We start from the raw sequence: 24,400 nt of genomic DNA on the forward strand, positions 1-24,400 counted from the left end.
ATGTGACCGCAACCAAAGGTGGAGCCGCAGAGCAACGAGACGCGGGACAAGGCACAACTCTCAAACTCGGCAGATGAAAGAATGAAGGGCTACCTTGAAGCCCTCGACTTGCTGACCCACTCGTGCCTGAAGTCCCCGTCCCCTTTTGAGTCCGACTGATGGGCCTGCCTGCTCATTGTCCTTTGCTCCCTTGGTCTCTTGGTGTGTTCGAAGATCTGGCCCCAATCTGCCCTCTCTTCCCTCGATTATTCAACAAACTCTTTCATATAAACTTTTGACTATGGAATGGGATTTTGCCACGGAAAAAGAAAGACACGCAGGTGCCCAGCATGAGGCACCCCTAAGAAAATGAGTTAGGAAACAGGACTGTGATCTAACAGCAGAGGACTGATCGCACCCTGCAACGCGTAAGGATGATTCCGAGCTGGACTTATAGCTCCACCGCCGGTGCTCAAAGGCGCCAACGAAAAGAAAACGGACTACCAGAGTCTACCAGCGGTGGCTCGTCGTTGAAAAAGAAATTTTTCACTAAGACCCCCCCCCTTCCTGAACTTTCTACCCACCCCTTGACTAGTTGTTTACATCGAATTGCATTCCTCCCTCAATTTTTATTGCTTATAAAAATGTTTCGTCGGTCACCCATGTATCTAGCTTCCCAAAGTACTGATAAGACCCGAAGGTATCAGATTACTCTTAATTAATGTCATCGGAGAAAAAGTCTGAACTTGATTCTGTAATGTTTCGGAACCTCTTTTCTTGACTCCGACTAAATATTATGCCGATCTCTAGGCTTGTATGAAGAACCCAACAAATGTAAACTGACATGTAGTGCATTCTGCCTATCGCATCGACTATGTAGAAATTGAACTCGCTTATGTAAAAAAGCGGCGACTGTTGAAAATAGCAATGTGTATGTACATAAGCGGCGTTCATTTGTGTTCACAGTACCCCTTGTTGTAAGCAGAACGGATATCGCTAAAACACTGACTGTGTTATCCCGCTAGCATAGACCCATGCACACACGTACACGACAGCCATTTTAGGTATCATGGTCTCCTTGTTCACGATCGATCATCAGCCCCTTCCCTGACCCTGCAAGCTTCCCCCATGCACCCTGACTGCCCCCGCTCTCACATGTACAAGTCATGAGCACCTCCCCTCCCGCATGACTCTGTCTCTAGGGATCACACCCCGCGCCTGACCAACACCTCCTTTCCTTCCATGAATACCCCTCCTTTGATGACCCCGACCTCTGAGCCTGAATGTCTGCACGGACCGCTGGTCATCCCTTAGCCCGAGGATACAGTTTATTGCCCACTACTGTATGCACTCGCCTCTCTTGAAAGGAGCCACTATTGATCATGACCACCCCACCCCCTGAGATTCGATCAGGCACACACATTCCAATGGAATCAGCAGAACACTCAGCTGCGTGACAGCCCCCTCCTATTGCATGGAGGATAAGGGCCCCTACTGTAGCCACGTGTTGGAATATCTTCATACTTCACAATGTCTTGATTGTAATGAAGGATGTGTGTGTGCCTTAAACCTGTGTATAAAAGACGAAGCCTCAGAGAAACTTGTTAGAGCACCTCCCGAAGACACTATGCGAGTGTCCCAAATGACATGCTCTCCTCATGAGAAATAAACCTTTTTCCTTGTCTTCCTGCTTCCAGTGCCCGTCTCTTCATTTGGTAATTATTTACGATGGAAACTAAGAGGCGCCTTGCGCCAGCAGCCTGGGCATCCGGTTCGTTATGGGCTGACTTTTCTACAATCATTTCTTATGTTGTCAGTCTTTAGCTTAAAGAAAGCAGAGAAGATCCTTAATCTTCTGTAGCCACAGAAGTAGACGTTCTTCTCTGTCTCTGAGAGTTTTTTGAGGGAAGGTCCTACAGATCTTGCAGTCTCTCACCTGGTGATCAGGGTACAGGCAATAAATGCACTTCTTGTGGGGGTCCTCAGAAAACAGCCAGAGCTTCCCACAAGACTCGCAAGGTTGAAAGAGAGATTTCTTAGATGAAGACATCCTGAAATAAAGAAAATTCCTGAAGAAAAAGAAGGGTACTGAGCAGAGCTCACGGAGACTCCCTTCACATGACGTGCGGTAGAAAATATGAGAACCTGAGCCTCTGAGGAGAACATTGTGGAGGGTGCTGTCGCCTGATTGGCTGCAGTTTGGACTGTATATAATGACTTGGACAAGTCATTAATGTGGAAGTTTTTTTCCTTGTAGTTTCTGGCTACTTTACTTCCTGGTTCTATGTTACCTATGTTATGGTTATTATGTGCATAATTATTGCTTTTTTTATGTACTGTGGGACTCCCACTCCGACGACAGGGAATGATTGAGGCATGTGAATCTATGAAAGATACCCCAATACTGGAGAACGCTGAATGCATGCTTGGGGAGAAATATCTTGCGAACACGCATTTTGAAAGCGCGAACAAGCAAAAAATTCCACGAAGCCGCTGACCGCGGAATTTTTGGCAATTCCGCGTTCTCCGGGGAAAGCGAAATTACCCAAATTCCGAGAGCTGAACGGAATTTACCGCCTTGGCCTACATATTACACATCCCCCTCCATTTCTTGGGAAACAGATTAAGCCATCCATGCTGTGGTGGGAGTGGTTTCGCCTATTTGAGAGTCACCTGGTGGCTACTGGTGCCTCCTCGGGGTCAATCTGGTGACAGGCACTGGAACATTTATTGAGAGGCAATTGCGAGACTTAAAAAACAATTTTCAGAAGCGCCTAATACAATGCTAGAAAGACACATTTTTTACAAATGCAAACAGGGTGAAGAAGAAAAAGTGGTAGAATACATCTCAGCTTTAAGGGTTCTGGCTACTACTTGTGGGTTTGGGCCTTTATTGGACGGTTTGATAAGGGACCAATTTGTTTTTAATTGTGCTTCTCACAAAATTAAAGAAAGGATTCTAAGCTGTAAAAATCCTCCCCTCTCTGAAGTAATAGATTTAGCCCTGAGAAGTCTATTATTTCAACTAAAGCCACGCAAGCGGGCTCTACATTTAAAGTTAACCTGATTTCTGACCATGAGGAGTCCCCTGAGGAAGGTTTACTTGCTGTTGGGGTAAAAAATAAAACTCCAAAATGTGTTCAAATGAAAGGTCAAACTTTTTGTTACAAGTGTGGTTTAAAATTCGATATTAGTAACTTCCCTGGCTGTCCTGCTTTGGGTAAGTGTTGTTATATTTGTAAAAAGATGGGACATTTTCAAAAGGTTTGCACGAGTCAGAGAAAACCTGTTCAAGTGGGCAGTGTGAATGTTGAAATGGACCGGTACGCAGAGTCCTTTAACAATATACCTTTGACTTTCAATTATAAAGAAGATCAATTGGGGGTTAAAGGCCTCTTACGTGATGCTTTAATTGATGGAATGGAAACCAAGGTAATGGCAGATTCTGGATCACCATTAACAATACTTCAAGATTCTTATTTCTACGAGAACTGGGGCAAATTGGTTGCTTTATCACATACGGATGTAAACCCAAAGGCCTTTGGAGAGAAGGATATTGACATTTTTTTTTATGACTAATGTAGAAATTTTGGGTCGTAATATTTTTACAAAAGTGTACGTAGCTGTCAAGGGAAAAAACATTGTGGGCTGGAAGGATCTGACTCGGATTGGTTTGTATTTAGTGCCAAGTGAAGACAATCCAGTTAGGGTTAGGGAAATCTCTGTGTGTGGTGATTGTGTAAAAGGAATAGAACACAAAATCAGATTGTTACCTAATGCCCAGCCAGTGATTCACAAGGTTAGACCTGTACCCTTGAGTGCTAGAGAGGAGTTAAGATCTATACTTGAAGGGTTGTGTTCTCAAGGTATTATTCAACCCACCGAGTCCTCGCAAAGGGTGGCCCCTATCGTTGTTGCCCGCAAAAAGACTGGCGAGGTTAGGCTCGGCGCGGACTTGAGGGGTGTAAATAAGAACATCATGGTCGATTGCCATCCCCTCCCTAAAATTCATGAGCTTTTAGCAAATTTGGGTGGAGCTAAATGGTTCTCGTTAATCGACCTAAGGTCAGCCTACCATCAGATTACATTGGCTAAGGAGTCTCAGCAGTTGCCCACTTTTGTTACACCTTTCGGCGCTTATAAGTTCCTGAGGCTTCCCTTCGGTAGCTAGCGTTTTTCAGAGGGTGATGGAAACTCGTTTTAAGGGCATGAAAGGAGTTCAAGCCTATTTAGATGATATCCTGATTTTTTCAAAAAGTTCTAATGAGCATTATGTTTTATTGAAGAAGGTGTTATCGGCCCTTGGCGAGCATGGCATGACATGACTGTGAGGCCGGATAAATGCAAGTTTGGGGTGAAAGAGCTGGAATATCTGGATCATAGCGTGTCTAGCAAAGGTATCAAACCAAAATGTTCTGTTATCAGGGCTCTCAAAGAAGCTAGCCCCCCTTGTGATAAGAACACACTTTGTTCTTTCCTGGGGCTTGTTGAGTATTACGCTAGATTTGTTGTCAACCATGCTCACATTTTTGTGCCTCTACGGGTGTTGCTTAAGAAGGGTCAGAAATGTGTGTGGTCACAAGAATTGGATGGAGTGTTTGCAAGAGTGAAAGACTTAATTGTTTCTGCTCAAGTAATTCATGCTTTTCGGGATGATTGTGCTTCTATGATTACAGTTGATCCAAGCATGAATGGTCTGGGTGCAGTTCTCAGTCAAAGGGTGAATAGCAAGGAACAAACTGTGGCATTCGCATCGAGATCACTAAAACATTTTGATCAAAATTACAGCACCATTGAATGCGAGGCGCTGGCTTGTGTTTGGGTGGCTCAAAAATTCAAAATGTATATTTTGGGTCACAGATTTAAAATCTTTACGGATCACAAGCAACTGATGTTATTATCCGCAACTTTGCTGAAAATAAACACGTCTGCCAGGCTGAGTAGATTAGTTTAAAAATTAAAAGAGTACAACTTTGAAATAAAACACATTCAAGGTGGTAAAAAATGTTGGGCCGATTGCTTGTCAAGGATGTTGATGGAGAATGATGATGAGGAGGATTTGGATGAGGTGGAGTGTGTTGCTGTGCTGGATGCTGTTGAGAATTGAAGTGCAATTATTTCTGAAGCGGAATGGAAGGTTGCTTGCACGAAAGATGCTATTCTGTCCAAGGTGTTGGAATACACAACAAGTAAATGGCCGGAGGTAAGAAGTTTAACTGGAGAGTTGAGGAATTTTGCTTTAGTGGCAGATGAACTTTCTGTGAAGGTTGGACTTGTGTTGAGAGTGGATAAATGGGTTCCTCCGGTTTGTCTAAGAAGTTCCATTATTAGGGTCGCTCACAAAGGACATTTGGGGGTGACGAAAACTTCCATGAAAATTAAACAACCTTACTGGTGGCCTGCTTTAGATGCTCATGTTAGGAGCTTAGTGCATGGGTGTAAAGAATGTTTACTTTCGGACAAGCACTGGAAACTTACGTGGTTACCTTTGCATCCAACTGAATTTCCTAGGAAACCTTAGTATAAAGTTGGTTTGGATTTTTCTGGGCCCTATAATGTTTTGGTGAATGATCTGAGGTATTTCATTTTGGCTATGTACTACTATTCGAAGTGGATGTATTACAAATTTATGGATTCACTGGATACAGATACACCATTGGTTTTCTCAAAAAGGTGTTTTTGTTAGAGGGGGCACCTAGGTCTTTGGTGACGGATAAAGGGACACACTGTGTCTGAAAGGATGTGTACATTTTTGGAGACACAAGATATTAAGCATTTTAAGCTGGCTCTGTATTCACCTGCTTCCACAGGGTAATAAAGTCCTTAAAGAAGGAATCCAAACTGCTCTGGCTTCTGGCCTTGACGTAGGAAGGTTTTTGGAGAAAAAGGTGTGGAATTACAATACTTCACCACACTGTACCACTGAATCTACTCTTTTTCAGTTACTGAGGGGTAGAAAGGCAAATACTACTTTGTTTCTTTCCTGGCTGGATAGTAGGACATCTGTAATTGATGGCTCTGGTTTTTGGTGTGTGGCAGATGTTGTTAAGGAGAAACAGTTGGACATGAAGAAAAGGTTTGCCAGAAGGGGCCATCTGTGTGATTTAGGGATTTCTGTTGGTGATTGGGTTCTGATTAAAAACCCCTATAAGGTGAAAAAAGGGGCGTCTGTGTTCTCTGATCCTGTTCAAGTCAGTAAAGTAAGGGTGAAGTGTTTTTGGATGGTAAGGGTTGGTGGAACAAGAGGCAGTTGGTGAAGGTGACGCAGGATCAAGCTGAGTTAATTAGAGGCAGGAAAGTTTAATTGATGGAGCATGATCAGCAGTGGATGCATTAGTTGCATGATCCTGAAAGGTCTGAGTCAAGGAGCGAGAATGTGAATTTGTCGGTTGGTGGACCTGCTGGTAATTCCTTGGATGGGAGGTTAGATGGTTCTGACCATGGGAGTCGCATTAGGAGACCTCCTTCCAAGTTCAAGGATTTTGTTAGATATGAACTTTTAGGGGTTCTTTGGGGTCTATCTTGTTTTGTGTAAAAGGGGGAGGTGATGTAGTGGGTTTGTATTGTATTGAATTGTCTTCATGCTTTGTTCTATTTTGCCTCGTGCTTGGAGTGTGCGCCGTTGGAGTTTCGATCGGCAGCTGTCAGTTGCAGATCGAACTTCTGATGGTGTGATGCTTCTTGTCGTGGCTGAAGCTGTATTGGAATAAACTTACCTTCCTTGTAAGAAGAACAACTTCTTTGTTGTTTTACTTTACTTACCACAAGAGTACTTGTCCCACCCGAGCCTGCGTCCACCAACACTTGTGCAAGCAAAGACTTCTTACATCATAGAGGCGGAAAATGATGTGCAGAACACCTAACAGATGACCTGCACGGAAGTGCTTAGGGTGAAATAATCCCTTCAAAATGGCGTCATGTCAACGTGCGATGTGTCGTGGTCCACCGACACTGCTACGGCCTCACGGAGCACAACATCACACTCCCCAGCTTGGAATGCTGCGGTACCACGGTCGGTACGTCACCTCTCCGCACGTACTAGTTCTCGAGCCAATGGGGAGTGCCCTAACACAGTTCAACATTAATGATACACAGTACCTTAAATGAAGTAATTCTGCGTGTAGCTCCGCACCCCACTCACTTCACCACCCTGACATCATTGTGGCTTGGTCTCTTCAGCGCGATACACCGTGTCTCTCCTCCTGCGCACACCCGGATCCCTTAGATTGTGAACAAGCTCCAACTACCGCTACTTTTTGATCAATCGTTCTCAAAAAATGTTGCGGGGAAAAAAGATCCGAATAATAGAGGACACCTTTAAATCTTTCCAATAAGATTTATTGGGGAACACCATCTGGTGTTGATCCGCTCCAACGGGACCAGAGTAACTGACTGCCTTGGAACACCCACACCTCCATCAGTTCCATCATAACAAAATGCAATCATCCGAGCCATCTTTATCACATCTCGTACCAAAACCTTAAAAAAAGAATCAGGTCTCTAAATAAGGCATCACATGTTTATCCTAAAGCAAATGTATTAAAAATGCATGTCAGACCTTGTATGGAGAGATGTGTGTGTCCGAAGGAAAGGCCAGCATTCCCATCACCTGCCGCACTTCTTCAAGTTGGCTTCCCTCTGCCTGACTGAAGTGCTTTCTTGCATGTCTGAAACCAATAGTGAGAAGTAAATATATTAGACCACATCTTTAAGATGCGCCATCAGTGTGTGGAATTTCAATTATTGGAGATGCACCCATGGTTAAGTCGTTTAGAAACCTAAGTAAATGTTGATACTATAAACACTTTCACTTGAGGATATTCTCCTTTCTTTAGATTAAAGTATTTTTTTTATTAAAACACCACGTCCTATAACATAGAAAGTAAAACAAAACGCTTGTCTAAGAGTCATCGGCCGAGAGCGACTAGCTCCTGGAAACACAGTGCCACCATGTGGAAACACTGGAAACTGCATTTAAAAAATCTCAAGCAACATGCCTTCTGAAAAAGTGGGTTTGAAAAACGAAAAGTACGTCTGGGCGGTAGCTGCACCTGGCATGGGGCTTCAAAGTACATTTCCATACCCATGTCTCTCTGCAGACTCTTGTCTATTCTCAACTATTGAGAACAAACGAGCAAAGACGCGGGGGAGGTGCTGGGAGAGAAGACCAGGCTAAACAAAAGGGAGACAGAATACTAAGGAATGGTCAGACAATATAAGCCTCTGCTCGTATAGGTTCACTCAGAAAAGAATGATATGTAGAATATATACGGAACTGCCCTTCAAAACACAGAAATGTGGGACGTGGAGGGAGCACGAGGAGCCTGACTCCGCGGGTCACAGAAAAGGGTTACTAGCACTTTCTGAGCCGTGCAGTGACTCCTCCCTCACGTCCTTGACTTCACACGGGCACTGACAGTGTAGGGACTGCAGGCCTCCCTCCCCAAATCACCACAGACAACCATACGAGTGCAAAGCATCCTTACTGAGGGCACGTTACATAATCTCTGGCTCATCACTGTTCTGTGTAGGCAGGTATGTCCTACGGAGAACATAAAGGACTCTTTGGACAGATGGGAAGGGCAGATTAGACTGTGAGGCCTGTGACTCCATCACTTCAATCAATAAACAAAGATAAAACCATTATTCCTAACAGCAAAAGACTTTCGATCGCAGGTACAAGTATCAGTGTTCTCCGACATTCACTAAACCACCCTGATTGGTGTTCTAAAAACCTGATCCCTCCTGAAAGCAGCCTTCCAGCTGTCCGCAAGCTTCGATCTACATAGAAAATGCTTATTCATGTATTTATTTATTTATTTATTTTGAAGCTTATAAAGCGCGCGGCTACCCCTAACGGGGGTGTCCCGGCGCTGCAGACAGCGACTATGGATAGTGATGGCAGCAGCTAGAGCTTGGAAAACAGCCAGGTTTTTAGTTTATTCCGGAACAGTGATTCCGATGAAGTCAGCCTAAGATCTAATGGGAGGCTGTTCCAGAGTTTGGCGGCCCCTACAGTAAAGGACCTGCCCCCCATTCTGCAACAACGAAAATGCGGGGTAGCAAGAAGGCGGAGATTGTTAGATCTGAGAACTCTAATTGAGTGGACAGGTTTAAGCCTATTTTGCAGGTAGACTGGGCCAAGGCGATTGAGGGCCCGGAAAGCAAAAACCATTGCTTTAAATGGATTGCGCCGGGTCACTGGCAACCAGTGCAACTTCCTTAGGTATGGGGAAATCGAATGGCGGTAGGGGATATTACCAATCAGCCTAGCAGCCGCGTTCTGCACAATCTGCAGTTGGCTGATCTGGTAAGCTGGAGCACCAACATACAGACTATTAGAGTAGTCCAAATGAGAGGTAATCATGGCATGTCTGAACTGGGGTGGCAGAGTGGGCTAAAGAACGGTGATGGATTCAACTCAGATCTGTTGACTGGGTGTGAGTGTTTGATTGGTTCAGATGCTCCGTCCATCACCACCTCCTTTTGTACCACTTTGGTCGCCATAAGTTGGCAGGGTATACTCAGACGTGAGTCCATTGCTCACTTTGCCACTGGATTCAAGCAAGCCGGGCTGAAGACGGCTGAAATGCCAGAAACCGGTCCTCGGAAGCTTGTTTCCGGTGCAGGGAAGGGATGGCTTGGCAGTTCGGGCTGGACTGTTCCCATGAGGTTCAGGGTCTTACTGATTTGCATATGGCCATGTCTGAACTGGGGTGGCAGAGTGGGCTAAAGAACGGTGATGGATTCAACCCAGATCTGTTGACTGGGTGTGAGTGTTTGATTGGTTCAGATGCTCGCTCCATCACCACCCCCTTTTATACCACTTTAAATTGAATGCGCTGGGTCACTGGCAACCAGTGCAACTTCCTTAGGTATGGGGAAATCGAATGGCGGTAGGGGATATTACCAATCAGCCTAGCAGCGCGTTCTGCATGATCTGCAGTTGGTGGATCTGGTAAGCTGGAGCACCAACATACAGACTATTAGAGTAGTCCAAATGAGAGGTAATCAAGGCATGGACAACAGTCCTGTGGGAATCAAGAGGGAGGTATGGAAACATTTTCCTAATCATGCCAAGTTTGCCAAAGCAGGCTGCCGTGACTTTGTTGATGTGGGTCTTACAAGATAAGACGTTGTCAAATTGGAAGCCCAAAGTACGGGCTGCTTGGACCGGAACAGGTGGGGGATTAAGCTCCGAGGGCCACCAGAGTGTAGGGGAGAGTGGGGACTTCTGATTAAAAAACAGGACTTCCGTCTTATCTGTATTAAGTTTAAGATTGTTAGACGTCATCCAGGAGGAGATGTTAATTAGGCAGTGACGAAAATTGGTGAAGCTGCCGTCAGAGTGATCTCTAAAGGAAAACACAAGCTGAGTGTCATCAGCATAAGAGATCACTCTGACCCCCCAGGATTCAGCCAATTTTGGCAGCGGAGTAAGGTAAATATTAAAAAAGACAGGGCTGAGTGCAGAGCCCTGTGGAACACCGCAGAGCAGGGGCTTTTCTTCCGATACAAAAGGCCAAAGGAAGACTTGTTGGGATCTACCCTCAAGGAAAGATCTGACCCAGGCCAGCGGGGTACCCCCAATTCCAATGTTACGCAGGCGGTCCAATAATATGTCATGAGACACAGTATCGAAAGCCGTGGATAGGTCGAGGAGAACCAACATGGCATCCTCCCCCGCATCCACGCACTCTCGAATGAACTCAGACACCTCAAGCAGTGCAGTCTCAGTGCTGTAGCCCGGTCTAAATCCAGACTGGGAATCATGCAAGAGATGTTTAGATTCCAAATAATCAGTCAATTGCTCCTGTACCACTTTCTCCAGAATTTTTGCCGGCTTGGGGAGTAGGGATATAGGCCGATAGTTGCTGAACAGTAAGGGGTCGGCGTCAGCCTTCTTGATGATTGGAATCAACGTAGCCTGCTTCCAAGAAGAGGGAAATTGGCATGCGAGTAGTGAGGTGTTCCAGATAGAAAGAAGTGGGCTAATCACCCAAGGGGCCAGTTCACTTAAGACCTTTGCTGGGACGGGTTGAGAGGAGACCCCGATTTACACCAGTCAAACAGAGTCAGGGCAGACTCTAAGGTTAGCTTCTTAAACAATACAAAAGTCTCCTCCTGTGTGGCTTTGGGATTAGAAGGGAGCGGAGCCCTCTCCTGATTAAAGGAAGAAGAAATATTCTTAATCTTATCGTGAAAGAAGTTGGAGAGACCATCGCAAAGGGCTTGGCTGGGGGCAATCAAGGTGGCCAAAACTGGGGGATTGGAGAATTCCTTAATGATATTAAATAAGGTTTTTGCTGAGTTTTCGGCGCTCTTAATTTTCTGTACAAAAACATCCCTCATAGTGGTTCGCTTTAATTTGTGGAAGTTCTTTAATGCTGTTTTGTAGATGACTTTCGCAGAAAGATTGTACATCAATCTCCATTTACGTTCTAATTTTTTGCATCTACTCCTTTCCTCCCGTAATGTCGAAAGAGAACCAGGGAGCAGATGGTCGTGACCTTAAGGAGGCAAAAGGTGCCATTGGGGCGACAAGATCTACCGAGGAGGAAAGGGAAGAGTTAAATTTGGCTACATCTGCATTTAAATCATAGGAGGGCAGCCCTATTAGTTTGGAAAAGATAGGATCTAGGGCAGCACAGGTAACCTCATACCATTTCCTCCCTTGCTCCCTAACTATTACTGGGAGGGCAGATGGAAGTGACAGAGTCAGCTCAAGCGGAATCAAATAATGATCCGTCCAGATAAGAGGTAGGGAGTGGTGAATAACAAGACCAGGATGATTCGAAAAGACAAGGTCAAGGGTGTGACCAGCTGAGTCTGTTGGACCCTGGACCAGCTGGATAAAATTTACACCGAGCATGGAGTCTCGGAAGTTATTAGCCCGGGTGCATGTGGCCTCATCTACGTGGAGATTAAAATCTCCCAGGACAGTAAAGTGAGGATGCTTAAGGGAAAGGTCTGCGATCGTGTCGACCAGTGTAGAGAGCGAAGATGGTGAGGCGCAAGGAGGGTTATACACCAGAACGCCCGCTAAAATAATGGTAGAAGTATTTGCAATGGTCAAATACAGGGCTTCAATGAGGCCTAATTTAGCGATTTTCCTCGTGGTTATTTTTAAATGAGATCGCAGAATAACAGCCACCCCCCTCCTGCCCCCGGCCTTTGTGCCCTCCCGATTTAATCCCACAAAGTGATAACCTGGGGGGGTAGCAAGGGTTAAATCCGGATTGGAAGAGTCTTTGATCCATGTCTCTGTTAGAAATAGGATATCCCACGCGTCGGTAGAGAGCGATAACCAGATATCGCTAGAATGATGAGGAAGCGAGCGACAATTGACTATATATATACCCCCCTCCTCAGGTGCTGATCGACATAGAAAAGGCTAATTCATGTACTCCCCTGTTCTGAAAGATGTTCAAAAGCTATCGACTGAAGCACTCGTTTAAATGGGCAGGTGCTGTCAGGTACTCAGTACCTGCACTTCTTTCATTTGGAAGGGATAGTACAGGAACTCCTCAGCAACGCTTCAATGCTTTCAGTGTGAGAGTACTCCTCAGCACCAAACAGGTACTCTGGGACAGGAGTACCTGCACTTCTAGATTTCAATTTCAGGCACTGGGCTGAAGTGAGAATCGAATTCACGCCGCCTGCATTATTTTCAGAGTCTTCGAGATCAACCTCTCTCCTACCTCTCATTGTCTTAGCTGGTGGGAAGCTCAGGAGCAATAACAATCTGGGACTTGAAACTAGGGGGGTTAATTCACCGCTCGCTTCCTCACATCGTTCTCCCTATTAAAGACTCGTCCCGAGGATCTATGGTGCCAGGAAGATGATCTACATTGGGAACACTGAAAAGGTACCAGCTTAACTGCTATCTTGGCTTTACTCGTGCCAGACGTTTGTCTTTAAACTCCAGCGCCTTGCATCTCATCATGAACTGTGTCTAATCCTACCGCCACTAACGTCAGGTTAACGTGTCATCGACGTTTCCAATACAACCTCAGGACCTCTGCCCATAGGGATAGATGGGTGGTGGGATGGATTGACTGGATGGATGGGTGGTGGGATAGAGGGATGGGTGGTGGGATAGAGGGATGGGTGGTGGGATAGAGGGATGGGTGGTGGGATAGAAGGATGGGTGGTGGGATAGAAGGATGGGTGGATGGATGCTGGGATGGAGTTATGGATGGGTGGTGATGGGTGGTGGGATGGATGAGAGGGTGGTGGGATGGATGCGTGGCAGGATGGATGGATGGATGGATGGATGCATGGATGGGTGGTGGGATGGATGGATGCATGGGGGATGGATGGATGCATGGGGGATGGATGGATGCATGGGGGATGGATGGATGCATGGGGGATGGATGGATGCATGGGGGATGGATGGATGCATGGTGGGATATATGGGTGGCTAGATGGGTGGGTGGGTGGCGGGATGGACGGGTGCGTGGTGGGATGGATGGATGGGTTGGTGATGGGATGGAGGGATGGAGGGATGGGTGGAGGGATGGAGGGATGGTTGGAGGGATGGAGGGATGGGTGGTGGGATGGAGGGATGGGTGGTGGGATGGAGGGATGGGTGGTGGGATGGGTGAGTTGTAGGATGGATGATGGGTGGGTAGTGGGATGGATGATGGATGGGTGGTGGGATGGATGAATGAGTGGTGGGGTTGATGATGGATGGGTGTTGAGATGGATGAATGAGTGGTGGGATGGATGGATGGTGGAATGGAGGGATGGAGGGATGGATGGATGGGTGTTTGGGTGGTGGGGTGGGTGGTGGGGTGGATGATGGATGGGTGGGAAGGGTGGTATGGGTGGGTGGGGGTATGAATGGGTGATGGGATGGATGGGTGGTGGGATGGGTGGTGGGATGGATGGGTGGTGGTGGGATGGATGGGTGGTGGTGGGGTGGATGGATGGGTGGTGGGGTGGATGGATGGATGGGTGGGGGATAGATGGATGGGTGGGGGGATGGATGGATGGATGGGGGATGGATGGATGGGGGATGGATGGATGGATGGGATGGATGGGTGGGGGATGGATGGATGGGTGGGTGGGTGGGTGGGGGATGGATGGGTGGGTGGGTGGGGGATGGATGGATGGGTGGGTGGGTGATGGATGGATGGGTGATGGATGGATGGGTGGGTGGGGGATGGATGGATGGGTGGGGATTGGATGGATGCATGGCTAGATGGATGGGTGGCTGGATGGATGCATGGCGGGATGGGTGGGTGGTGGGATGGATATATGGATGGGTGGAGGAATGGATGGATGTGGAGGTATGGATGGGTGGGTGGAGGGATGGATGGGTGAGGTATGGATGGGTGGGTGTTGGGATGGATGGATGGGTGGGTGTTGGGATGGATGGTTGGATGGGTGGGTGGTGGGATGGATGATGGGGTGGGTGGTGGGATGGATGGGGTGATAGGGTGATGATGATGATATACATTGATGTTAAGTTCTTCACAATTGTTTAGCTGTAATGTGCACTGGCACTGGGAATGGGTGGTGTAGCACTACATAAAATGCTCAGTACATAAAACCAAATAAATATATTTATGTTGTTAAATATATTTTAAATAAATGTCCACTGGAAATTATCCTCTTGTCAGAGTAATTAGTTCCTCACCAGGGTTCATAGAAGAGTCCATAGAGAAGTCCATGGTAGGGGATGGTGGAGTCAAAACTAGCACAGCTTGACTGGTGACCGCTGCAGAGGGTAGCTTGGTGGGAGCTATTAACAGAGCAGTGGGAACAGGAGCCCAGTCCAGGGTATGAATCTGTAGACTTTGATCCTCAAGTAAACTCTCCTGGCATCAGTGACCGTATTATGACGAAGCTGCTTCACATCACCTGGAACGCTTGGGTCAGCCATAAAGGAATCAGGAGCATGCAGTCAAACAGGCCATGAGGTGCTGAGCCTTAGTGCCAATTCCAAGAAGTTCTCGTCATATGTGATTAAGGTGCCCAAAGAGACGGGTAGAAGGAACTAGAAGTCTGACTGGAATGCCAAATGGGGTAGCAAAGTCTCAGAAGAGTCTAAAGCATACAAGTCACATGCCAAGGGCTTATGAAGAGGCTTTGGAGGGAAGCTAACCGGGTCCCATGAGGGTTTTTGACCTGGGACAGATACTGAAATACCCCCTCCCTTTTACAACTCAGTAGGCTATCTTTCAGGGCAGGAAACAACAATGGCAATAATGCAAAACAGGCTCACTCTCAGGGATGCATCATTAAGTTATAACCTTTGAGGGTGAAGCCAGCTAGCGACGGCTCCCAGGCTCACTCAGCCCTTCACAGCCCTTGTTGGGACACACGGTTCAGGAGGAACAAATCTCCAAGTCAATGTCAGTGAGACGAAGTACTCACTCACTACAGGTCTTGAAGGCTTCTGCCGTTTAATGCTAGTTTTACAAACTTTCTTGTGAGGGCAAATCATAAGGTTGATGTCCACCAAAAAACAAAAAAATCTGTTATATGATCCAATGGGAAAAAAAGAGTTGGGAATTGCAGAGAAACGAGTCGGCATCATCCACTGTCAATACAAACAAAGCAGGTCACCTTCAGAGAAACAGGACTAGTAATAGTAGCATCACTTGAAGCTGAAGGTAGGAGGTATGGAAAGGTGATGACCATATGGAAATGGGAACTTGGAGGAATGGCATACTGTGTGTGCCAGCAGATATCCAATGAAAGAAAGGCAGGAAAATGACCAAGTGGCAGAGAGGCAGGAGATACCAAGAGTGTGAAGCCTGGAAGGTAACGGGCCACAATGTAAATGGTTACTCCTTGATATGCAAACAATGTTATGTCCACCGGCCTGAAAACAGAGTGTAGCTCCCAGAGACTGCCGGCGAGAGTGCAGCTGCTCGAGAATGACTAGCAGAGTGCAGCTGCTCGAGAATGACTAGCAGAGCGCAGCTGCTCGAGAATGACTAGCAGAGCGCAGCTGCTCGAGAATGACTAGCAGAGCGCAGCTGCTCGAGACTGCCTTGCAGAGCGCAGCTGCTCGAGACTGCCTTGCAGAGCGCAGCTGCTCGAGACTGCCTTGCAGAGCGCAGCTGCTCGAGACTGCCTTGCAGAGCGCAGCTGCTCGAGACTGCCTTGCAGAGCGCAGCTGCTCGAGACTGCCTTGCAGAGCGCAGCTGCTCGAGACTGCCTTGCAGAGCGCAGCTGCTCGAGACTGCCTTGCAGAGCGCAGCTGCTCGAGACTGCCTTGCAGAGCGCAGCTGCTCGAGACTGCCTTGCAGAGCGCAGCTGCTCGAGACTGCCTTGCAGAGCGCAGCTGCTCGACACTGCCTTGCAGGGCGCAGCGCTCGAGACTGCCTTGCAGGGCGCAGCGCTCGAGACTGCCTTGCAGGGCGCAGCGCTCGAGACTGCCTTGCAGGGCGCAGCGCTCGAGACTGCCTTGCAGAGCGCAGCTGCTCGAGACTGCCTTGCAGAGCGCAGCTGCTCGAGACTGCCTTGCAGAGTGCAGCTGCTCGAGACTGCCAAGCCGAGCGCAGCTGCTCAAGAATGACTAGCAGAGCGCAGCTGCTCGAGAATGACTAGCAGAGCGCAGCTGCTCGAGACTGCCTTGCAGAGTGCAGCTGCTCGAGACTGCCAAGCCGAGCGCAGCTGCTCAAGAATGACTAGCAGAGCGCAGCTGCTGGAGAATGACTAGCAGAGCGCAGCTGCTCGAGACTGCCAAGCCGAGCGCAGCTGCTCAAGAATGACTAGCAGAGCGCAGCTGCTGGAGAATGACTAGCAGAGCGCAGCTGCTGGAGAATGACTAGCAGAGCGCAGCTGCTCGAGAATGACTAGCAGAGCGCAGCTGCTCGAGAATGACTAGCAGAGCGCAGCTGCTCGAGAATGACTAGCAGAGCACAGCTGCTCGAGAATGACTAGCAGAGCGCAGCTGCTCGAGAATGACTAACCGAGCGCAGCTGCTCGAGACTGCCAAGCCGAGCGCAGCTGCTCGAGAATGACTAGCCGAGCGCAGCTGCTCGAGAATGACTAGCCGAGCGCAGCTGCTCGAGAATGACTAGCCGAGCGCAACTGCTTGAGACTGCCAAGCCGAGTGCAGCTGCTCGAGACTGCCTTGCAGAGTGTAGCTGCTCGAGACTGCCTTGCAGAGCGCAGCTGCTCGAGACTGCCTTGCAGAGCGCAGCTGCTCGAGACTGCCTTGCAGAGCGCAGCTGCTCGAGACTGCCTTGCAGAGCGCAGCTGCTCGAGACTGCCTTGCAGAGCGCAGCTGCTCGAGACTGCCTTGCAGGGCGCAGCGCTCGAGACTGCCTTGCAGGGCGCAGCGCTCGAGACTGCCTTGCAGAGCGCAGCTGCTCGAGACTGCCTTGCAGAGCGCAGCTGCTCGAGACTGCCTTGCAGAGTGCAGCTGCTCGAGAATGACTAGCAGAGCGCAGCTGCTCGAGACTGCCTTGCAGAGTGCAGCTGCTCGAGAATGACTAGCAGAGCGCAGCTGCTCGAGAATGACTAGCAGAGCGTAGCTGCTCGAGAATGACTAGCAGAGCGCAGCGGCTCGAGAATGACTAACCGAGCGCAGCTGCTCGAGACTGCCAAGCCGAGCGCAGCTGCTCGAGAATGACTAGCCGAGCGCAGCTGCTCGAGAATGACTAGCCGAGCGCAGCTGCTTGAGTTTGCCAAGCCGAGTGCAACTGCTCGAGAATGACTAGCAGAGCGCAGCTGCTCGAGAATGACTAGCAGAGCACAGCTGCTCGAGAATGACTAGCAGAGCGCAGCTGCTCAAGACTGCCAAGCCGAGCGCAGCTGCTCGAGAATGACTAGCTGAGCGCAGCTGCTCGAGACTGCCAAGCCGAGCGCAGCTGCTCAAGAATGACTAGCAGAGCGCAGCTGCTTGAGAATGACTAGCAGAGCGCAGCTGCTCGAGAATGACTAGCAGAGCGCAGCTGCTCGAGAATGACTAGCAGAGCGCAGCTGCTCGAGAATGACTAGCAGAGCGCAGCTGCTCGAGAATGACTAACCGAGCGCAGCTGCTCGAGACTGCAAAGCCGAGCGCAGCTGCTCGAGAATGACTAGCCGAGCGCAGCTGCTCGAGAATGACTAGCCGAGCGCAGCTGCTTGAGACTGCCAAGCCGAGTGCAGCTGCTCGAGACTGCCTTGCAGAGCGCAGCTGCTCGAGACTGCCTTGCAGAGCGCAGCTGCTCGAGACTGCCTTGCAGAGCGCAGCTGCTCGAGACTGCCTTGCAGAGCGCAGCTGCTCGAGACTGCCTTGCAGAGCGCAGCGCTCGAGACTGCCTTGCAGAGCGCAGCGCTCGAGACTGCTTTGCAGAGCGCAGCTGCTCGAGACTGCCTTGCAGAGCGCAGCTGCTCGAGACTGCCTTGCAGAGCGCAGCTGCTCGAGAATGACTAGCAGAGCGCAGCTGCTCGAGACTGGCTTGCAGAGTGCAGCTGCTCGAGAATGACTAGCAGAGTGCAGCTGCTCGTGATCGCCGAGCTGTGCACGAGGCTGCCGAGCTGTGCTCTGTGTTCCAGACCTCTGAGCTATGCTCGAGACTGCCTTGCAGAGCGCAGCTGCTCGAGACTGCAAAGCCGAGCGCAGCTGCTCGAGACTGCCATGCAGAGTGCAGCTGCTCGAGAATGACTAGCAGAGCGCAGCTGCTCGAGACTGCCTTGCAGAGTGCAGCTGGTCGAGAATGACTAGCAGAGCGCAGCTGCTCGAGACTGCCTTGCAGAGTGCAGCTGCTCGTGATCGCCGAGCTGTGCACGAGGCTGCCGAGCTGTGCACGAGGCTGCCGAGCTGTGCTCTGTGTTCCAGACCTCTGAGCTATGCTCGAGACTCCAGAGCAGCGCTCAGCACGCTAGACTGCTGAGCACAGCTGCTCGAGATTAAAGGGCAGAGGTCAGCTGCTTCAGACTGCCGAGCTGTGCTCGAGACTGCAGAGCAGAGCAGCTGTTCCAGACTCCAGAGCACCATCAATTCCTGATATCATCCGAGTATAGTGAAGTGAACAAGGCTCTCAGCATGGACTGCTCCTCAAGCAGAGAAGAAAGAAGTGAGCCCTATCCTTGAAATTCAGCAGAGAGGGATAGCGAATGAACAGCTGACAGTAACATCATAAGGAACTATCTGAACTGGCACTCCCCGCAGACTGGGTGCAGAGCAAAGTGGTCATATCACACTAACAGTCAAACAGGCCATAAACCCTCGATCCTCCGTGCTCATCAGAGCTGCTACCGCAGGTGCACAGCTTTCCATTTTCTTTGCATCCCTCTCTCCTTTACCCAATCCATTCAGAGCTGAAACACCGAAAGACAGTCACTCACGCCCTGGTCACCAGCAGACTCGACTACGGCAACGCACTCTACGCCGGAATAAACAAAAACCTCATCCGCAAGCTACAGAACATCCAGAACGCCGCGGCAAGACTGGTCCTCAACCTGCCAAAACACTGCCACATCTTCCAGCACCTGCGCACACTCCACTGGCTCCCAGTCGAGGCGAGAATCACCTTTAAGATGCTCACCCACGCACACAAGGCCCTCCACGGCACCGGACCAGCATACCTGAACAGCCGACTCAAATTCCACGCACCCCAAAGGACCCTACGATCAGCCCAGCTTTCCTACGCTGTGGTCCCCCGCACCAGAAAGACCAGATCGGGAGGCCGCTCCTTCTCCTTCCTCGCGGCCAAGGCATGGAACGCCCTTCCGCTCCACCTCAGACAGACAACATCGCTCCCCATCTTCGCAAGAAACCTCAAAACCTGGCTCTTCGACAGACCCCCTCCTTGATGGAATGGAAACTGCACCCCCCCAACTCCCCCCCCACCCCTAGCGCCTTGAGACCCTTACGGGTGAGTAGTCGCGCTTTAACAAACTCCTGATTGATTGATTGAGAGCCCTTTCCTCCCAACCCCTCCTGTCTACCCTCGGGTGCAGATCATCCTGTCACCAGGCCTCAGTCTTTGAGGACAGGGCACCCTGCACTGCTGCCCACAGCATCAAAAGTAGAGGAACAGACTCAACCTCTGTCCAAGGAGACTCCAACAACATGAAACTGAGGTCCTGATTGGATCCTTGGTAGAAAGGAGACCATTGCAAATAACGGGCTTATAAAAGCCATCGCCAGCACATGGCGGCCATCAGCACCGACCAAAATGGCCTCTGTACAGGTATCTCAGATTGTCTCAGTTTTTTGTGGGGGTGTGGGGTGGGGGAGGGGGGGTAAGATCAGGAGCATTAATAATCTGGAACTTGACACTAGGGCGTTTAATTCACCGCTCGCTTCGTCACATTATTCTCGATGTTGAAAACTCGCTCAATGAACTATGGTGCCAAGAAGATGATCTACATAGGGAAAACCGAAAAGGTACCAGTTTAACTGTTATCTTGGCTTTGCTCTACTCATTCCTCCACTGGTATGGCGCATCAGGGCCGGCGCTAGGCATGGGCATTGTGGCAACTGCCCAAGGCCGTCAGTCTGCCCTCCAGCAGGTGGCCCGCACCAGTTTAACAGACCTTGTACTCCTGCTGATTCAATTCAAAGAAAGGCGTCTCTTTGCAACTGGGCCCATGAGAGGCGTTCCCTGGGCCTCTTAGGGATGGTGTGCTAGTTGCAAGGAGACGCATTTTGCAGGTTGGTCCTGCAATTAGGCCTCCTGCCCGGCTGCCCATTCAGAGACACTGCGGGACGCCCACTGTCAGCACCTTAGTGCCCCACAGGTTTAACTCTCAGCCCCCAAGCAATTCTCACTCCTTCAGCCTGCAATGGACTGTAAAAGAGGTTCTTGTTGGGAGCTGAGAGGAGGAGCTGTGGCCCAGGAGTAGTCTGAACGTAGCAGCTACCGGATCCCAGAATGTGTCATTTATGTAAATTAGAGGGGCCCCGCACATTCCATTTCCGCCCAGGACCCCGGAAATCCTAGAACCGGCCCTGTGGAGCATAACATAGGACCAGTAATCGTGCTTATCACAGGACACCCTGACAATCATAGTGATTGCACCTTGATGCCTTACTTTTCAATATTTATTCATTATCAAACATTTTATTAGTACATGGACCTCTCCAAGAGGGCAACCTCAGTTTCATATGCATTGTACAAACCTGACTACATTATGTGGAGGAAATTATAGCTTTTTTTGTTAAATATACATTTCTTTAAAATAAAACTGAAATCATGTATGATCCACTTCATCTAGCATTTATACTGCAGTTCTACTCAGCTGTTCATTCACCCCATGATCCTTATTAGTTATCTAGAGTCATATTGTTATGTAATGTACCACAATACAAAACTATTTACTTCATATAGCTTATAAGAACTGTTACTGTGGATCCCAGAGTAATCGGTGGTTACTGGGTGCCACCTCATTGCCTCTCGTCACCTGGGGCCATTGGACCTAATTGGACCCAAATGGAAGTACACCCCTTTAACACTTGACTTCAAGGATAGAGAGGCAGAGCAGTCCAAGGCTTACTCAGTAAAGTATCATGAGCTTGAGCCTCAGAACTCAGCAGTGCACATTAATAACTCTCATACCATAATTGCCTAGCCTCTGTAAAACCTTAAATATCTTGAGCATGCTAAAGAAAACCAGCCGCGGCCGGTGTAGGTAAGAGCAGTGGAATTGGGGGGAAAATAGGAGGGGGGGGCGTCTAGGGAGAATAGAATACATAAAAACACTTACCATGCACTCGCCGCATCGCCTTGTCGTCGTAGGTGAACACCATGTTAAATGATGTCAAATGTAGGCCTCTATCAAAAGGTCTTTAGGGAGAGGGAAAATGTTACTTACTCTGTTGGCATCTGTTTCTAGCATGTAATGCTGTTTATTCACATGCTGTGCATACTTCTGCCATCTAGTGTTTGGTCCGGATGTGTGTGCAAGTAGTTTATTTTCAAAGATGTCTTTTAAGTCACGAGGTAGAGTGACTCCTCCTCTTGGTGATAATGTGCATGGGAATATACTCCATTGTTAGATTGTTTTACCGCATTGTTTTCCCGCATGGCGGGTGAGGATATTGTGTTAAATGAACTGATAAGAACAGAGTTGTAAATGCATAAAAGGAAAAAGGTATATTAGGAGAAAAACTGCAATGGCAACAGGTGTCCAGGTAGGAGGGTGGGCGCATGTGAATCTACAGGACTACATACCATGAACAGATGCTTACAGGGTAAGTAACATTTTTCATTTGAGGCATGAGCGGCTGTAGATATACATGCTGTGCACAGACTCTAAAGCGGTCCTCCCTAACAGCGGTGGCTAGCCTGTCGGTGTCGCAGTTGTTTGGAAACAAGTACATAGCACTGCCTGACCTACATTAGCTTGCTGGCATGTTAGAACATCCACGCAGTAGTGTTTAATAAAAGTATGTGATGTAGACCAGGTAGCTGCTTTACATATGTCAGCTATTGGGCTATTCTCCAGGAAGGCCATATAAGCTCCTTTCTTTCAAGTAGAGTGTGCTCTAGGAGGAGCAGGTAAAGTTATTTTAGCATAACATGTTTGAATGCGTTTAACTATCCATCTGGCAATGCCTGATTTGGTGGATATAGCCTTTCCTTTAAAAGTTTGAGAGAAGCAACAAAAACATTGTTGAGTTTTTATAAGTGTTTGTACTATCAATGTAGTACATGAGGGTTCTTTTGACATCTAAAGTATGGAAAGCCGCTCCACAACAGAGTCTGGTTGTGGAACAAAGACAGGTAGGACGATTGATTGATTGAGATGGAAAAGAGAGACTACTATTGGAAGGAATTTGGGTTTGGTGCGGAGGACACACTTGTCTTTAAGGAGTTGAAAGAAGAGTTATTTCAAAGTTAATGCTTGAAGCTCACTAACATGCCTGAGTGAGGTAACAGCAATTTAAAATGCGTCCTTCCAAGAAAGAAATTGAAGGAGGTGTGTGTGAAGAGGCTCAAATAGAGGGCCCATGTGTTGTGTGAGGACAATGTCAGGATTCAGGCTGGACTGTTGCGATGAGGAGCAGGGTCAAGACTGATTTGCATTTGGCTGGGTCCAAACTGAGGAGGCATGGCTGCTACCCCAAACGATTGCCAGTGGTTAGACAAATTGCAAGCATTCCATCCATCACCTTTTGTGCGTTTCAGAACACAAAGCCACACACGAGAAGATCAGAAAATTACAAATGCTGCTCAGAATTGACCAGAATAGAGAGGACTTAGTGGGACATTGACTCTGCAACCAGGACCCCTTCACCATCTTCGTGGACATAGGAATCCCTGCAGGAAGACCCACATCAACAGCATCCTTCAGACCTTGCATCCATTGCAACGCAGATAAAGTACCTGGTACTGCTGAAGGACTGCTTGTTCTGTGAAGGTAACTGTTCTTGAGGACCTTGTTGGTCCCTCCGACTAGCTCCCTGCCGGAGGTGGTCGCCCCAAGTACATCTAACCAACCGTATTGATACATACACAAATTTTCTTTGAAAAAGTTTCTAAGGCCCTGATTACAGGTGGGCCGGAAAATGTCCAACCTGTAAATCTCTGTTTACGCAGGAATCAGAATTACGAATTTGGCTGTATTTAACTCCCCCTGACTCGGCGCCTAAAACAGAGGCAACGACGGACAGAGCGGGGCCTCCACCTTCCTGAGCAGGGTCCAGGAGAGGTGAGGCCTAGCCCCCGGTCAATCTGGATGTGAGACACACCAGTTTTGACACAGAGTAAGATGAATATGGACTAATATGTCCATCTATATCCTTTTCATTCAATCTTTTATTTGATTTCTTTTTGTATTCACATTAGCGGTAGCAAATTCCTTAGAACAGAGGCCCTGAAGAAAGCCTTGGAACCCCTTTTTTCCTATTGGCTGAAACATGTTGGCCCTCCTTGTGGCAGGCATTATTTGTTCATGACTGCCCTCTATTTTGCACTGTTCTTGATTTTAATTAGAGGGTAAGACAGCTTTTTGAATAAAACGTCCTTACATCTGTTCTTGCCACTCTATTTTATTTCACCACGCTATATTTCTTTCTTTGCACTGCACTTTTCCCCATACTATTCTATCTACCTCATGGTCAGCACAGTGTTTTGTGAGCTGGACTCACTGGAATTTTCGGAGATTGGGTGTGGACATGGTCTCAATGATCGAGAGACATACCGCCCCATGACCATGGATGACCAAATGAGAATATAGATCATCACAAGACATTTGATGGGAATCCATACTTTTCTTTGAGTCTCACTGGCAACCACTTGTGTTCTTGATTTAGTTGCACTAGGGCGTACTTCTTATGCAGGCTTTATAGGAATTCTGTATTCTCAACTGATTTAGCAACAGTTGCGCCCTATGTATGGTTTATCATATCCAGCCTTTTCCAGACCCCTGGTTCTCTTTTTGTAGTATTGCTTGATGTACGGGGATACGAACCACGGCAGGTCTTAAAATATCCCTTGGATCCCCTTTCTCTCTGTGGTGTTAC

At 48.4% G+C, this 24,400-nt stretch overlaps 1 protein-coding gene across 2 annotated transcripts in view; it reads right to left on the reverse strand.

Annotated features, from left to right (window-relative positions):
- The window catches only part of MAEA (macrophage erythroblast attacher, E3 ubiquitin ligase), a 413,699-nt gene that overhangs the window by 92,118 nt on the left and 297,181 nt on the right, over positions 1-24,400 (reverse strand). For both annotated transcript variants that reach the window (XM_078678642.1, XM_078678641.1), the window contains one exon: positions 7,538-7,646. In XM_078678642.1, the coding sequence (XP_078534768.1) occupies positions 7,538-7,646 (109 nt within the window). The remainder of the gene's footprint in view (positions 1-7,537; positions 7,647-24,400) is intronic.

Source organism: Lissotriton helveticus, chromosome 2_2 (genome assembly GCF_964261635.1).
Source record: "Lissotriton helveticus chromosome 2_2, aLisHel1.1, whole genome shotgun sequence".
Classification (NCBI taxonomy): domain Eukaryota; kingdom Metazoa; phylum Chordata; class Amphibia; order Caudata; family Salamandridae; genus Lissotriton; species Lissotriton helveticus.